Source organism: Gigantopelta aegis, chromosome 9, assembly GCF_016097555.1.
Source record: "Gigantopelta aegis isolate Gae_Host chromosome 9, Gae_host_genome, whole genome shotgun sequence".
Taxonomy (NCBI): domain Eukaryota; kingdom Metazoa; phylum Mollusca; class Gastropoda; order Neomphalida; family Peltospiridae; genus Gigantopelta; species Gigantopelta aegis.
In genome coordinates this window covers 61,731,669-61,748,253 of record NC_054707.1, presented here as the reverse complement: position 1 = coordinate 61,748,253, position 16,585 = coordinate 61,731,669, and the positions used below count along the sequence as shown (strand labels likewise).

The 16,585-nt window shown below is 41.3% G+C and overlaps 1 protein-coding gene across 1 annotated transcript; it reads left to right on the top strand.

Annotated features, from left to right (window-relative positions):
- The first annotated feature begins 6,502 nt into the window (after positions 1 to 6,502).
- Positions 6,503 to 16,496, top strand: LOC121380764 (tubulin alpha chain, testis-specific-like). Its single transcript, XM_041509729.1, has 3 exons — positions 6,503 to 6,640; positions 9,636 to 9,858; positions 15,158 to 16,496. The coding sequence occupies exons 1-3, from the start codon at positions 6,638 to 6,640 to the stop codon at positions 16,285 to 16,287; spliced, it is 1,356 nt and encodes a 451-aa protein (XP_041365663.1). The 5' UTR covers positions 6,503 to 6,637; the 3' UTR covers positions 16,288 to 16,496.
- The last annotated feature ends 89 nt before the right edge of the window (positions 16,497 to 16,585 follow it).

Sequence of the window (16,585 nt, the reverse complement as noted above, 5' to 3'; positions counted from 1 at the left end):
GGCATTTAACGAATGTGCGATAATAATTTAAATATTTGAGACGATAAAACATTTCACAATGGTAATAATCTACATTTTAATAAAATGAGGAGTCTCTCTCTCTCTCTCTCTCTCTCTCTCTCTCTCTCTCTCTCTCTCTCTCTCTCTCTCTCTCTCTTGCTTTGTTTCTCTCTTTCTGTAAACGGCGAATGATAATACATATTAGAACTTTCCAATAGGATTAATTAGTGGTGTACCGATGATCGATTATAATCGAAAATTTATCGGTTGTGGCTCTAGCGATGTGATGATCGAATATGAAATCCACAATCGATTGTCGCGGAAAACTTCTACAAACCTTCTTTAAATCCAAATTTCATGCAACAGATCACTGCCCGAGTTTAAAAGTGTTTAAACGTAAAAATTACTGAATCAGACATTTTAGATGATGAATTACGTTGCTATGTTAAAAAATCAACATGGTGAACATGGAAAGTTTGATCCTTCCCAAGATCATATACATGTATATTCAAACCGATTATATAACAAAACGTGGATCGGTTGGTACAATCCGATTACATCCGATAATCGATGATGGAATTCTAACCGATTCCCATCACTAGGGCTAATTGCTCTAAGCAATATACACTTAAATGTAAGTCATAAAACTGTCTTTCTCTTTTACAGTTTGACTGTAGTGTCCTACTCTTGCTGGATGATGAAGAACTGTCTGATTATTTGCCTTTATATGGAGATAGGCTTGCTGCAAAGAACTTTTCTCGTATTCAAGTAGGGGAATTAAATTCCGAAAAGGCAACGCGTAAAGTATATTTAAGAAATCTACGTGCAAAAATGCACAAACGATCACCAGCATCCGACGACGATGATCGTTATGGACCCTCTACATCGACCAAGTGGACAGGAAACAAAAGTGCTCCAAAGACTACTAGGCGTGTGGAACTAGGATGGGTGCATTTGGATGAGTGTAATCATCAGTAGAAACAGGTTCGGTCATAAACTGGGTGAGGAATACATCTCAAGGTGTCCAAAACTATTACAGCTGGAGAACTTCTTGACATAAGCTAAACAGCTGTTTTTCCCGGATGGCAAGTCCAGCAGAGGTCAAATGGATTAATTTAATGTTAATATCAGAGACTTTAAGCATGATGTTGTCGATACCCTCACCACAGTTGACAGCATGTACCAATGCACCAAAGTGAGATTGCTTCGCCTCTACATGAGTACATGTTGCAAAAAGGATTCACTGGACATAGCCGATGATTCATCTAATGATGAACTTCCAGCACTATCAGTTGCACCTTCAGATGAAACCACAGAGGTAAAACTGCCAGCACTATCAATTGCATTTTCAGATGAGACTACATATATCAATACTATTATCGATGGTCCGATAGGAAACGAACATCCTTTAGAATCACCAGACATGCTTGAAAATAGCACCAGTGACGTTGACATTAATTTCCAACAATTTCCCAGTACCTCAAACAAAGACCTAGATGCTACAGAGCACATGGCAGGTAACACAATGAGACTTCATCGAGGCAACTGCCTCATGGAAATGATATCATATTTCAAGGACCCGACAGTACTTTCAACTGAAATCACTGCGATCATGATTCTTCCAAATGGCAACGAAGAATTGGGATATGGTGATGAAATGTTTAGAGATTGTCTGACGGAGTTCTGGACCGACTTTTATGAAAATTGTTGTGATGGCAATGAAATGAAAGTTCTTGTCGTCAGGCATGATTTTCAGCACGAAGAATGGAAAGCAGTTAGCCGTATAATATACAAAGGATGGATTCAGACAAACTATTTTCCAATCCACATGGTACCAAACGTTATAGAAATGGCTATGTTTGGTACGAGTACTACTGACCTCATAGATTCATTTCTGGACACTCTACCAGCAGAAGACAAGACTACTCTGAACATGGCGATGACCAACTTCTCATCAGAGGATGTGAATGACCTGATAGAAGTTTTAGACAATTATAAATGCAGAACACATCCGACAAAAGACAATTTGAGGAAACTTGTACAGGAACTTACCCACAAGGAACTCATTCAGAAACCTAAGTACATAATAGACTGCTGGTCAAAAGTCCTAGAAGACATGGGCAAGGTTCTCAGTCCCGAAGACTTACAGAAATTGTATGTGGAATTGGTACCAACTAATCGGAAAGTATGCAACATACTTGTACCGTCGAATGTTATGTCTGAATCGGAGATGGAGACAGTGAACCACCTGAGACGATCTGTACGTGAAATGAGTCCATCTACATTAAAGCAATTCCTGAGATTCACAACGGGTTCAAATTTAATGCTGCAAACGCCCAATGTCATTACCATAACATTTGCCAAACGAACTGGACTTGGCCGATGCCCAGTGGCACACACGTGTGATCGAGTTTTAGAACTCCCTACAGAATATGAAAGGTACACAGCCTTTCGTTCTGAATTTAACAACTTGTTGTCAAGTGGTGTTTGGATCATGGACATTGCGTAGATAGTACTAAGGTGGATGTATGGCAGATTAACTCCTCCGAGCAAGTGAACGAATGGTTGCCTTTTAGAACTGATGCAATGCACAGATGTCGAGTTTAGATTTATGTTTTAAATAGTTTTACACAAGGGTCTGGTTTAGACAACACTACCATGATAATCATAATTAATTTTAAAAAATTTAATAACTGGGTGCTTTCCAGAATTGATGCGTTCTTTATTATTCAAATATTTGTACAACTTACAGTTTGAAGGCACGTTGCTTTAGTAGCCGATATATAAATTACGATTATGCATGCACAAATAAGCAATTATCATTTAGCTTTCACAGTTTCAGTAGTTTATTAATGTTTTGCGATTCCTAGTTTGTTACAGAAATGTCAATGCTGCAGGTATGTGCACTGTGAAATCGTTTTTTACCCCTGAATACTATATTGAACGCCTAACACTTTGAAAATTAACAATATAGCAAATTAATATTTGAACAAGTTTTATTATTATTTGTTTTAAATAGAGCTGAATGTTTAGTTGGAAATTTGTCCACCATTGGTTTTTAGTTTGTTTTTTTCGTTGTATTTTTATGAAGTTTAAAATATCAACTTCAAAAATATATTAAGTTTTTTATTTCTGTGAAAATATGTTTACATTTATGTACAGTTCTACAAAAGAAATGTTCATTGAATAAAGATGTATTAGAAACACCTAATTTATTCATGGACACATACATGTTTGTCACCGTGAATCCTCCGATCACGATGTGAAATATCTTCTTGTTCCTATCAGCTTAACTCACTCACAATATGCTAGCCGTCAGCAAGCTACATATCCAGATCTCGTCTGATGCAATTCCGTAGTCTGAAATACAGGTTGGAAGCCTCGTATGCATCAACAGGGAGTGCCAGTCCGTATTCTTCCATATACATTAATCCAAGCTCGTTCACATCTTCATCACAAAGTGGCATATTATCCATAAATGTACATTCAATCGAACATGCTTCTAGTCGGTCCAGCTCCACCTCACATAGGTAATTTCGTGTGTTGTAGATCTCTGGTACGGAGTAGAGTATGGAAGGTCGACCCCCAGCAACATACCTTGACGGTTGTATGCGATGAGCATTCCATACTTTCTTAGTCTCTAGGAGATCTTCCTGTATAAACATACACATTTTCTCGTTAATATTTAATTAAATAATATTTATTTGTCACGTACGCACGAATGAACATTGGCTGCGGATAGAATCTTAATATCAAAGGGAGGTAATACCACGATTTGCATTCTTACATATAGGGTAAATGGCTAGTATTCATTTCACTAACTAAAGCTTACAGTGTATTGTAGGACACAATTTAAAGTGAACTAAATTGAAATTATAGTGAAGCAAGAGGATGGTGTGACGGGAAAACCATATTAACGCATCAATTGTACTATATAACGGAGTGCATGTGAACGGCGTTACCTAATATACAAGAACTATTAATAGCAGCCCATATATCAATCTACTTAAAGTTTAATATGATCTTGTTTCCGCTACGTTCCAAACTAAGATTTAAGGGAGTCTACAATATTCCTGTAGATTATGAGTCCATAATATATTGTTCTTATCCGATAAATAAGTAAGCATCCTCGGAAACACATGGCCTTTGACTACTAAACATCCGCCAATGAGATGAGTTTATCTAAACCTCCGTTCTGCAGCGAACGCGATGTTGTGTAGTTTAAAAAATTAATATAAACCAGTCAAAGCCCGTGTTATTTAACGTGGGCGGGTTTTTTCACTCTCATGTCATGTCCACAATGCAGTCCAGTTTTTAAACTTAAGCGGAGCTATCTGATTGGCTGACCTTTTAATTTTTATTCATCCTGGAGCAAAATGGTCCGTATTACCTAGGGCCTTTGGTCATGTCTTTCAGAGGATGGGACATAAGCTGAACTGCTTATTTATTCCATAGTCTAGACCACCTCTTAGCGTTATATTGCCTCAGACTTAACCGAAAATCAATGGGACAAAGACCACAAGATGTTTTTAGATCTTTGTGTTGGTAAATGGCAGAAACAAACCAAGAGTTAATTTTAATTCAACTGAATATGCATCATAATGTTAAGTGACTGTATAACACACTTATGCATAGTTATTATGATTGACCTGCTGGTAAGTATAGTACCTTGATAATATGTAGAAAACAAAATTGGATTAGGCTTTTGTCCAAGAAATCTCCAGAGAAGTAACCATCGTTTTTTATGTCTTGAAACAACGACATCCAAAACTGAACATTCTGTCGCCTTAGCATTCCCCACCAGCATTCTATTCTTTGGTTGTGTTGACTTGTTCCAGTAAGGTAACATGGGTAACGATATGGTGCCGTTTCACTGAGAAACTGCTGCATGTGGGCAACTCTAACGTTTTCTGTACCCATGTCTGTTCGTACACACACCGGCCGTCTCTTCAACTTTCGACATGCTTCCACAAAATACCCAGCAATAACACGTGGATCGCTGTTGGTTTTGGCAGCCTCCAGCCATATTATCTTTCTAGAGAACCCGTCAATGCAGCCATTGATACAAATTCCATATGGTGACAGTTTGTCGTAAGAATCAATATGCCACATGAAGTTTGGTCCCCTACTAGAGTACACACCCGTCGTATACGACGCGCTGATCGAAGCTGAACACCAGCAGGGTCTAGTACTGCCAGCAATGACCGTATTGTTTCTTGTTTCACGACCAAGCCGGACTGGATACATGATGCATCCACCGATAACCATGCCTCTGTCCTGATAGTCCAAGTTGGTTTCTAATAAAGTCGATGACAAGGACGATTTGACTGTATTCTTTTCTCCGAAAGAGTGAAAGGTCTCTCAATAATCGCTTCAAATGGCGAACCGAAAGTACAATGCCATGATTTTTAGCAAGAACATATGTTATATCTACATAGGTGAAACCGAGACTGAAGTATCCTCGAATGAGATCGCATCTTCTTTCCATATTATCCACCCTCTGTACCTGCTGGAATATTCAATAGCTCATCTTTTTAATACTGTACGTGCATGTGTACCAAAAATGCGTACAACACTAGCTTTAATAACAACTTGTGCGCACACTTTAATAACTCGTGCGTACGCTTTAATATCTCATGCGCACGATTTAATATCTCGTGCGCACGCTTTAATATCTTGTGCGCACGCTTTAATAAGTCGTGCGCACATTTTAAAGTTTATTATTTTTTCCTTTGTATGTCCCGTGGTATTTAACGACATCCCAGGACGAAAAATACATCGGCTATTGGATCTCAAACAAATGTACGTACATGAATCAATTGGTGTTAACATGAAAAGCAAAATGTGCATGGTACTTTTTAAAGTAAAATTTTGCTCTGAAAAATGCTAATTGATTTTCTTAGTCGCGCGCATGTGTGTGTGTGTGTGTGTGTGTGTGTGTGTGTGTGTGTATAAGAAAGAGAGAGGGGAGGGTACCGCCTAAAACATGTGCCAACTAAAAGTAACCTTTCGATTGCTCTGTTTTGCCAACATATTACGTAATGGATTTCTTTTCGACATAATGTGTATATGTCTTTATCACTGTATTGATTGTAAAGAACAGACAACAAAAGTATATATAGTAAAACAAAAAAGAAGAAGGAAATGTTTTATTTAATGATGCACTCAACACATTTTATTTACGGTTATATTGCGTCAGACATGGTTGAGGACCACACAGATATATATGTAGAGAGGAACCCGCAGTCGCCACTTCATGGGCTACTCTTATCGATTAACAGCATCATTTCCATTCCTTTTAAATAATCGTATGTACTGTTCGTGAACCAGAATGGAATATCCTTGTCTAAGCCTACAAATGCATTCCTGCTATGCTTGCCAGACCATTCCAACAAAACGCATGTTTTCAATTATTGCCATGGTAATCCGAAAACGACCAATAGAATGGTCTTCCCGTGACTCCCACACCGGAGGTCAAACAAAATCAGGAAAATGACGAAAACGCAGCTGAGATTCTATATTTAGCCTCACCACAGACACACAATTGTTAGCGTGAGCTTTTTTCCTCAAAACATAAAATTATAAAAATTATAAAAATTGCTTCATATTTTTGGATTTGTGACTGAACTTTGAAAACATGGTAAGTAGCACACACAATGCTTGTTTTCGCATGTACGTGAACTAGTTTTGTGGTGGAATACCAGAAGCTGTCCTGGCGCCGGGGAGAGAAAGCAGCCACTGGTGTTCTAACTGTGTAGTGTAACCTGATTCCTCAGTGCCATTCTCACGCCATTAACATAGTTGCCATGTTTCCTTTGTACGGAAAAACAGGAATCTTTTATACACTATACATCGAAAATTATCAAAACAGATTCGGTATAATTATTATATATGTGTGTATGAAAGTAATAGTCTGAAGTGTGACAACTCGAACAGTATCATGCGTATGACTTCATAAACAATCCCTATATCCCAATATGGCGACTAACGTTATTGAAATGCAATTTAAGATTTAATTCTGTTTATTGTATTGAAGGGACTGTCCTGAGTTAAGATTGTTAAGATGTTGTCAAGCAACGGAGACTTTTTAATGACTAATTACATATTAAATGTATATAATTTTTCTAAATAAAATATCAGTACAGTGTATCTAAGTATTAAATGTGTTTCTGCAGCAATCTCCGAACAGTCCTTTTTAAAGATCTTATAGGCCAAACACAATAAAAGCAATGGTTGAGAATTTCAAACAAAAGTATAGTTAAGACTTAACTTAAAGGGACATACCCTAGTTTTTAATATCACAAAATGCAGTTCTCATATTTTTAAAAACGCACGTGCGTCTGAGAAGTAACAGTTATGAAGTCGAGTTTTAATCTATTTTTAGAGGGCATTTCACCATTTCAAAGTAACTCATATTTCACTCAATTGTAGCTTTATCCAAATGTGTTACAGGTTTGTAGATAAACTAAACTTAGTGTTAATTTTCTCGGGTTAAAACTAGGGTCTGTCCCTTTAAGCTAATATAAAACTTGTAGATATGTTATAAACATTTTCCATTAATAATTACGACACATCGAATATTTTGAATGTAAAGTTAATTTGAAGGTGGTTTCAGTGGAAACATTTATTAAAAAAGTTTTATAATTATTAAAGGCGCAATAACCGCAACAGGATTCATGGTTGTTGTTTTAATTAATTTGATTTACAAAAACTGACTACTTATTTGATGGGCAAAACTTCTATATTTAAATACTATCGAACAAGAGAAAGGAACAGAGCGAGTTATTTGGTCAGACATAATTATTACTACATTTGGTCTAAGGAGAGAAGAAACCCGCTGCCGCTACGTAGACCACTCTCAGATAATAGGAAGAGATCTATTATACACAAGTAGACAGCACATACCACGTCCTTTGTTATACCCGTAAGGGGAAATTGGCTGAGCAAGTAGTGAAATCAGATTTCTTTTTCAAATTATAGTGTAAACCAAAATATAACACACGTGTACTTTAAAGACGTTGACACTAGAATACAACGTACCTACCTTTTTTCTTTTGCATACAATTTTGAGTTACTACAAACACCTTGCTGTCTAACATATTGTTATTTGGTACAGAGAGAGAGAGAGAGAGAGAGAGAGAGAGAGAGAGAGAGAGAGAGAGAGAGAGAGAGAGAGAGAGGGGGGGGGGAGGGAGGGAGGGATTTCTTGGGATCTAAATTACAAAATTAGCCTTTTTATAATCGAAGAATATTAAATTGACTGACTGACTGACAGGGGGGAGCAGGGGGGACCCTAGTGCTGGAGCAAAACCTCAAATTCGGACAAAATGTGCTAACCTAAGACTTTTGATTATGTATTTCCATCATTCTACTCCCAAAATTAGTAATCCATGTAAAAATGCGTGGTGATTCGTTTGTAACCCTATATAGCTGTTTGATAGTAATGCTAATAAATATAAATGTAGTTATCCAGATTCCGGCATTTTTGTTTAATTCGGGCAAAAGCCAGCCTGCCCCCCCCCCCCCCCCCCCCCCCCCCCACCCCCCCCCCCCCCCCCCCCCCCCCCCCCCACACACACACACACACCCCACACCCTGCAAAAATGGGAACCCGTACGCCTGTGTGACTGACTGACTAAATGGCTGGCTGGTTGATTTATTGATTGATTGGTTGATTGATTGATTGATTGATTTAAATGATTTTAAACGTGATTATAAGGGTCATTGTGGTGCAGGTGGTTCCGTAGCAATTTGTGTCTGGTTCACAATCAGAAGATTTTCACTTTAACTTGGACAAATGATGTCAATTGTCATATCATTATGTGTTTGATAATGTAGGCCCATATTCATTACATTTAAAAGGTTCTTAAAGGACAATATTTATAATCGGCAATATAATTATGATTGCACACTATAGTGTAAGCTACATTTATTGTTATACGAGTGTTTCCTTACGCATTTCAAATTCTAGTTTTAGTACGGTATGATTGCACTCTAACCGTCAAGTGTATAACACAAAAAAAACCCTTAATATAAAGATTAAACTTTGACTGTCATTCTGTTTCATGGGGGTAGTGATATTGATTTTGAGATAATGATACTGATTCTGTAGGATACTGAAAAAGAGAGCTGAAACCCGCTACCGTCACAAAGCCTACTCATGATAGAGCAGCAAAGAATCGCGGCTTTTGATATACCAGTCTTGGAACATGACAGTGATTCATGGGAGCAATCACGACCATGTCAAAACTCTCTGGATTTTGTCTTGTACAGAAATGCGATTCAGTTGAGAGAGAGAGAGAGAGAGAGAGAGAGAGAGAGAGAGAGAGAGAGAGAGAGAGAGAGAGAGAGAGAGAGAGAGAGAGAGAGAGAGAGAGAGAGAGAGAGAGACATACATAGACAGAGAGAGAGCAAGAGACAGAGAAAGAGATAGCAAGAGAGACAGAGAAAGAGAGAGAGAGAGAGCAAGAGAGACAGACAGAAAGAGAGTTTAAAGTTTGTTTGTTTAACAAGAGAGAGAGAGAGAGTGTGTGTGTGTGTGTGTGTGTGTGTGTGTGTGTGTGTGTGAAAGTTTTCTTCAAGAACAATAATTATCTTCAGGGCATACCATTTATTTTATTTATTTTTCTTTACAGAGGGAATGTATCAGCGTTCACGTAGGCCAGGCCGGTGTCCAGATGGGCAATGCATGCTGGGAACTGTACTGTTTGGAGCACGGGATCCATCCGGATGGCGTGATGCCATCCGACCAGTCGTACAGTGTTTCCGACGACTCGTTCAACACCTTCTTCAGCGAGACTGGAGGCGGCAAGCACGTGCCACGGGCAGTGTTCGTCGACCTCGAGCCAACTGTTGTAGGTGTGTACCATTATTGCTATGTGGTCGTGTTGATAATTGAAATAGTATACCCACAGTGGCTTAAAGGAGACCGGATACCAAAAGACATTTTGATTGAGGGAATTTGGCGCAGTTTTGAACGTTCGACCGACCGTTCAAAATTGCGCCAAATTCCCTCAATCAAAATTGCGCACCCTTTTCTCTTTGGCATTTAACTGCTCCATTCAAATTCCATAGCACCACCACCACCCCCACCCGCCTGCTACCGATTTGATCGGGCTGCTGGTGCTCCCTTGCACCTGCCAGTGCAGGCGGTCCCTCCTCTCTCCTCACCCTGGGTTTCTGCTAGAGGGTGCGGAGGGTAAACACATGTATGTACTAAAAAATCTCAGAAATTAATGTATATATATAAGGTTTTATTTTTTCGATAGATCATAGTAACATAATTGCAGTTTAAAATTTGTAAAAGTGCATGAAATAAAATGTTCAATAAAAAAACCCATTTCCAACCTATAACCACCCAATATACTCCTTTGAATATATACTCTTCAAAAGAAGAAACGCAAAACCACATTGTCGTAACATTTGGAGAATTGATTTAATTATTGAATGGTGAGTCCGATAATTACCAAATGTTGCAGGATTGTTCACAATTCACTCTAGTCCATTGTGAGTAAGTGATAGGACACACCACCAAGGTCAAGGTCATCTGGAGTCAATACCGGGTGTGGCCTCCGCGTGTGTTGACAACTGCCTGGCACCGCCTGCCCATTGAAGCAACCAGAGTACGGATGACGTCCCGGGGGATGGTGGCCCACTCGGCCTGCAAGGCTGCTGCCAGCTCGGGCAGGGTCTGGGGTTGTGGTTGTCGCTGTCGGAGGCGTCGGTCCAACTCGTCCCATAAATGCTCAATTGGGTTCAAATCCGGTGATATCGATGGCCAAGGAAGGACATTAATGTTGTTGTTCTGTAGGAAAGCCGTTGTGAAACGTGCTGTGTGAGGCCTGGCGTTGTCATGTTGGAACACTGCGTTGGCGTTGGCCATAACTGGAACGATGTGTGGCCGGAGGATCTGGTCAATGTAGCCCTGTGCATTCAGGTTGCCCTGCACGTGGACCAGGTCAGTTCTGCCAGTGTGTGAGATGGCTGCCCACACCATGACACTACCCCCGCCGAATCTGTCCACTTCCTGCACGCTGTTTGCCGCATAACGTTCACCACGACGCCTATACACGCGACATCTTCCATCATGACGTCGGAGCAGAAATCGGGACTCGTCACTGAACCACACCTGTCTCCATCGCAGTTGAAGCCATTGTCGATGAATCTGGCACCACTGCAGTCGGAGTCGACGGTGTTGTGGTGTTAAGATGACACCTCGAACTGGACGTCTGGCACGAATTCCTACCTCACGTAGGCGGTTCCGTACGGTCTGGTCGGATATCCTGCGCAAACCTGGTATTGCTGCGGCTGTGGAGGTGGCAGTAGTCAATCGTTCCCGAAGGTGGCGTACCCGGATGTAGCGGTCCTGCCCGGGGGTAGTGACCCGTGGTCGACCGGATCTAGGGAGGTCACGTGTTGATCCATGTTGCTGGTAACGGTCCCACAGTCTGGAGATGGTGCTTGTGGACACATGGAATGCCCTGGCAACGGCCGTTCTGGATTCGCCTGCGTCTAGTCGGCCGATGGCATTGTTTCTCTGCGGTTCACTGAGACGTGGCATGTCCTGGATTGTCAACTGTCGGCCAGATACAGAGGCCAGGCAAGCGAACACCCTGCACTTTTATACTGTCGGTGTTCATGTTGCACGTGCAGACAACGCACGTGCAGTGGTGACATGGTTTGCACGTGGCTGCGTTTTTGCGAATATTCACATTTTGGAACTTTATTGTACAGTAGCTGCGTTTTATCGAATGTAACCGTGGGAATGTGTTTGGGACATGCAATGACCTTATATTCACAAAGCATGAACCGGTAGGAAACATAAAATCGGAGTTATAACCCATTTGTACCCTTTTGCGTTTCTTTTTTTGAAGAGTATATTTAGTTTTTACAGGCCCGTGGGAACGACTTTGGGAGGTGGGGGCACTGACGGACCGGGTATAAACTCTACATCAGATTTTGGTTACAATGGCAAAAATTAATGTGATAAAAAAAAAGCTCATAAGGGGGGGGGACCACTGAATATCCACTGACGTGTCATATTTACATCTATGCTGAACAAGATTTATGATGAAATATTATTACATTTTGTGTGTTTTTCTTCTAATTAAGTCCATTTGCTTCAGTTTACATTAAAAATGTCATAAAAAATTATGTTTAAAAAAATGCTTGTATGCTAGTCTATGACCGTGTGGCTTCCTCGTCTTCGTCGGCAGTTGATTCATCCGAATTTTCGTCTAAGACAACATTTCCAGGATTAGGGACAAAATCTCTGATAAGTGGTTCAAACTGATACGGTTTGATGCCATTAGCACAAGCTGGACACTCACTCGAATCGCTAAGTTCGTCCATGCTGCTTGGTAGTGTCTTCAGGGTCATCGATGAGTCAGGGGTCTAGCTCATCAATTGTCGAGAGTTTCCGGCAAATATCGGAGATCGGCGAAAAAATACCCCAACCAAGACTGGCACGCTCAACTTGATCAATAAGGGGAGCGCAGTAGTTGCGTGTTGTGGTTTATGACGGCGAACAAATTCATTACGCCGTATATATGGTTTGGTGTCCGGTCTCCTTTAAATGTGAAAATGAGTAAGAGGTTTCAGTTTGATGAAAATAAAAATGTGTGTGTGTATTGAGAACCCACAGTCGCTTATTGTTCATCCATTGAAATGTAGGCCCATGATCATGTTGATGAAATGCAATTTAGAATAAGCTGACTGTTGGCTAATGTTACAGAGTCAGCAGACAATGAGGTCAGATGATTCACGCTTTGATGACATAATATTGTGGTGTAGGAACTATACTGAACAAAAAAAGAAACTTCCGATTTGTACATATAGTATTTGTTGTGTTAAAGAATTCATTGTGTAATGAAATTATATAGGTAGTATTAGCCTTGAGCTGTATTATCAGGATTCATGAATTTTATCAATTATTTTTGCACTGTTAATCGTCGACAACGTGAAACTCAATTTGCACGTGCATGCATGGTTCGACATATCCCGTGTAGTATTCGGTCAATTTGTTTTACTTGTCTTACTGACATTGTTGTCAAGTGAACGGAAACGCTTCCACATTTTAAAAAAAAATAACGTTTTTTACATTGTATCATTTGTAGTATGCCAAGAATACCCAATAATTTACGCGAAGGGGCGATTGGCATGCTTGATGCTGGCATGTCGACAGAAGACGTTGCAAGGCATGTTGGGAGTTCTAGTCGAGCGATACGAAATCTTCGCGTAAGATTTCGAATGACAGGAAGCACCAACGACTTGCCACGTCGTGGACGTTCGCGTGTTACAACGCGTAGTCAAGACCGCTATATCATGAACACGCATTTTCGCAATCGATTCCAAACTGCCACTGCTACTGCTGCTAACACACCTGGGCTTCATAATAACCGAATCAGTGGGCAAACTGTTCGTAGTCGTCTGCGGCAGAACGGTTTACATGGACGACGTCCTTACGTTGGATGCGTTTTAACGCAACGTCATCGTCTTAATTGGCCACGTGTACACACTCGTTGGATACGGCGTCGCTGGAATACCGTTCTTTTTTCGGATGAATCCAGATTTTCTTTACAACGTGGTGATGGCAGGGTGCGCGTCTACCGTAGGAGAAATGAACGCTATGCTGACTGTTGTGTTCTTGAACGAGATCGTTTCGGAGGGTGGGGGTTCTGTCGTGGTTTGGGCAGCCATTGCCCATGGTTATCGTTCACCACTAATCGTCATTAATGGCAATTTAAATGCTCAACGTTACCGCGATGACATTCTCGCTCATCACGTCATTCCTGTTTCATAACCAACATCTCGATTTTTCAGCATGATAATGCCACCTCTCATACAGCTAGAAACACTGTAATTGTTTTTAGGACAAATAACATTGATGACTGGCCCGCTAAAAGTCCTGATCTCAACCCCATCGAGCATGTCTGGGATAGTCTGGACAGACGATTGAGGCGTCGTCCCAACCCACCCGCTAACGTCAACGAACTTCGTCAAGCGCTCATTCAGGAATGGAACAATATTCCACAGGCAGAAATCAACACTTTAGTCAATTCTATGCGCCTGCGATGCACTGCAGTTTCTGTTAACCTATGGCCATGATGTTTGCACCAAACGATGCATCATGAAACACTCTTTAAACGCATATATAACAATTATTCCCCCGGTTTGTTTTCATCAAGTTATGTTCAAGCAAAGTTAGCGGAAATTTCTTATTTTGTTCAGTATATTTGTTTAATGACACTTCGTCACATTTTAAACTGCGACAGTTTGGTGTCCCAACATCGCCCAGGGGGAGCAGGGGGGGGGGGGGTGTGTGTGTGTGTGTGTTCATGCACCTCCAATCACACCTATCCACACACACCATTTTCTTACATTTCCCTATTGCGCCATACCACCACACATAACACTCCCTCCCAGTGTGGTACTCACCTCTAAGACCATTCTTACCGCAGAATGGGATCTTTGATATACATTTTTCCATAGACAGAACCAGACGTGTATGCCACAAGGGCGGATCCAAAGAAGGGGACCAGGGGGACCTGTCCCTCCCCCTAAAACATTAAAATGCCCCTTTTTTAAACAATGTATTTACAATTTTCATTGAAGTGCCGTTTTCAGGGAGTTGCTCCATGTGCCCTTTTGCCCTTGGTCCCCTCCCTAAAATGTTTCCTGGGTCCGCCCTTGTGCCACTAATATAATATTCGTGACGCACTCATTGGGACAGACCAAAACCGACGGGTGCACAGAGGGTGACTGATCCTACGATTCACATACCTCAGACGAATGCTTTACCAATGTACCTTCCACCCTGAGTACAATAGCTCGAAACTCCTTATACACAGGATAGGGCTAGAGAACACAATCCACGTGTACACGAACGTAGCTACGACTCAGAAATTGGGTATACGGTTGGTAATCTATTTCCATCACTGGTTATACGGTTGTACTTCCATTTTGGCCACTGGGCACATGACTGTACCCCTATTTCCACTATTAGGCGCATGATAGGCCTACATGCATTTTTCTTTTAGTTCATTTGTTGTTTAAATGAACATGATAGTCTAAACTAATTTACAAAAGTGTAAATATTGATTGTCGCAATGTCATAGTTATTTGTTGCGTTGGCTAATTTCCACTCTTGATTCCACAGATGAAGTCCGACAAGGCCAGTATCGCCAGCTGTTCCACCCGGAACAACTGATCACCGGTAAGGAAGATGCCGCCAACAACTACGCTCGCGGCCATTACACCATTGGGAAGGAAATCGTCGACCTCGTTCTAGACAGGATCCGGAAGCTGTCGGACCAGTGCACGGGTCTTCAAGGATTCCTCATCTTCCACAGCTTTGGCGGTGGAACTGGATCCGGATTCACCTCCCTGCTCATGGAGCGACTGTCTGTCGACTATGGGAAGAAATCGAAGCTTGAATTCGCCATCTATCCTGCTCCACAGGTGTCCACGGCGGTGGTTGAACCATACAACTCCATCCTCACCACTCACACGACCCTAGAGCACTCGGATTGTGCCTTTATGGTGGACAACGAAGCCATCTACGATATTTGCCGGAGAAATCTCGACATAGAGAGGCCTACCTACACAAATCTGAACCGACTGATTGGGCAGGTGGTCAGCTCCATCACGGCGTCTCTGCGATTTGACGGCGCCCTGAATGTAGACCTCACCGAATTCCAAACTAACCTGGTGCCCTATCCGAGAATTCACTTCCCATTGGTAACGTATGCACCTGTGGTGTCGGCCGAAAAGGCGTACCACGAACAGCTGTCTGTAGCTGAAATCACCAACGCCTGCTTCGAGCCGGCCAACCAGATGGTGAAGTGCGACCCTCGCCATGGTAAGTTTATGGCCTGCTGCCTTCTGTACAGGGGAGATGTCGTGCCAAAAGACGTCAACGCCGCGATCGCTACCATCAAGACCAAGAGGACCATCCAGTTCGTCGACTGGTGTCCCACTGGGTTTAAAGTTGGCATCAACTACCAGCCGCCAACTGCAGTCCCCGGAGGTGACTTGGCTAAGGTCCAACGAGCTGTTTGTATGCTGAGCAACACGACTGCAATTGCTGAAGCCTGGGCTCGCCTTGATCACAAGTTTGACCTGATGTACGCCAAGCGCGCCTTTGTTCACTGGTACGTTGGCGAGGGTATGGAGGAGGGGGAGTTTTCCGAGGCTCGAGAGGATCTGGCTGCCCTGGAGAAGGATTACGAAGAGGTTGGAGTCGATTCTGTTGAAGTTGGAGATGATGATGCTGAAGATGAATACTAGACAGTAATTTCTTTTTACACTATAACAGAAAATAAAACTCATCTTTGTTTAAAGTGTAGTATCAAAAATACAATATCTATGTTTAAAAACAAACTGAATTTGATCTCATTTCAACGTATAGGCTTTAAAGGAATATTCCATGGCTGAAGTATGCCACAACGTGCGATTATCCAGTAACAGATTTCTAAATAAACAATCTTTTAATTTTATATAGTATGTTTGTTTTTTATATTTTAAATATTCAATGCATTATTTTTATGGACAACAGTTCGTTCAGTCTTATTATCTTATCTCGTCC

Bases quoted from the DNA above. Each gene is read 5' to 3' on its own strand.
- LOC121380764 (XM_041509729.1), top strand. The intron at 9,859-15,157 runs GTGTGTACCATT...TTGATTCCACAG, and splicing joins CCTCGAGCCAACTGTTGTAG to ATGAAGTCCGACAAGGCCAG.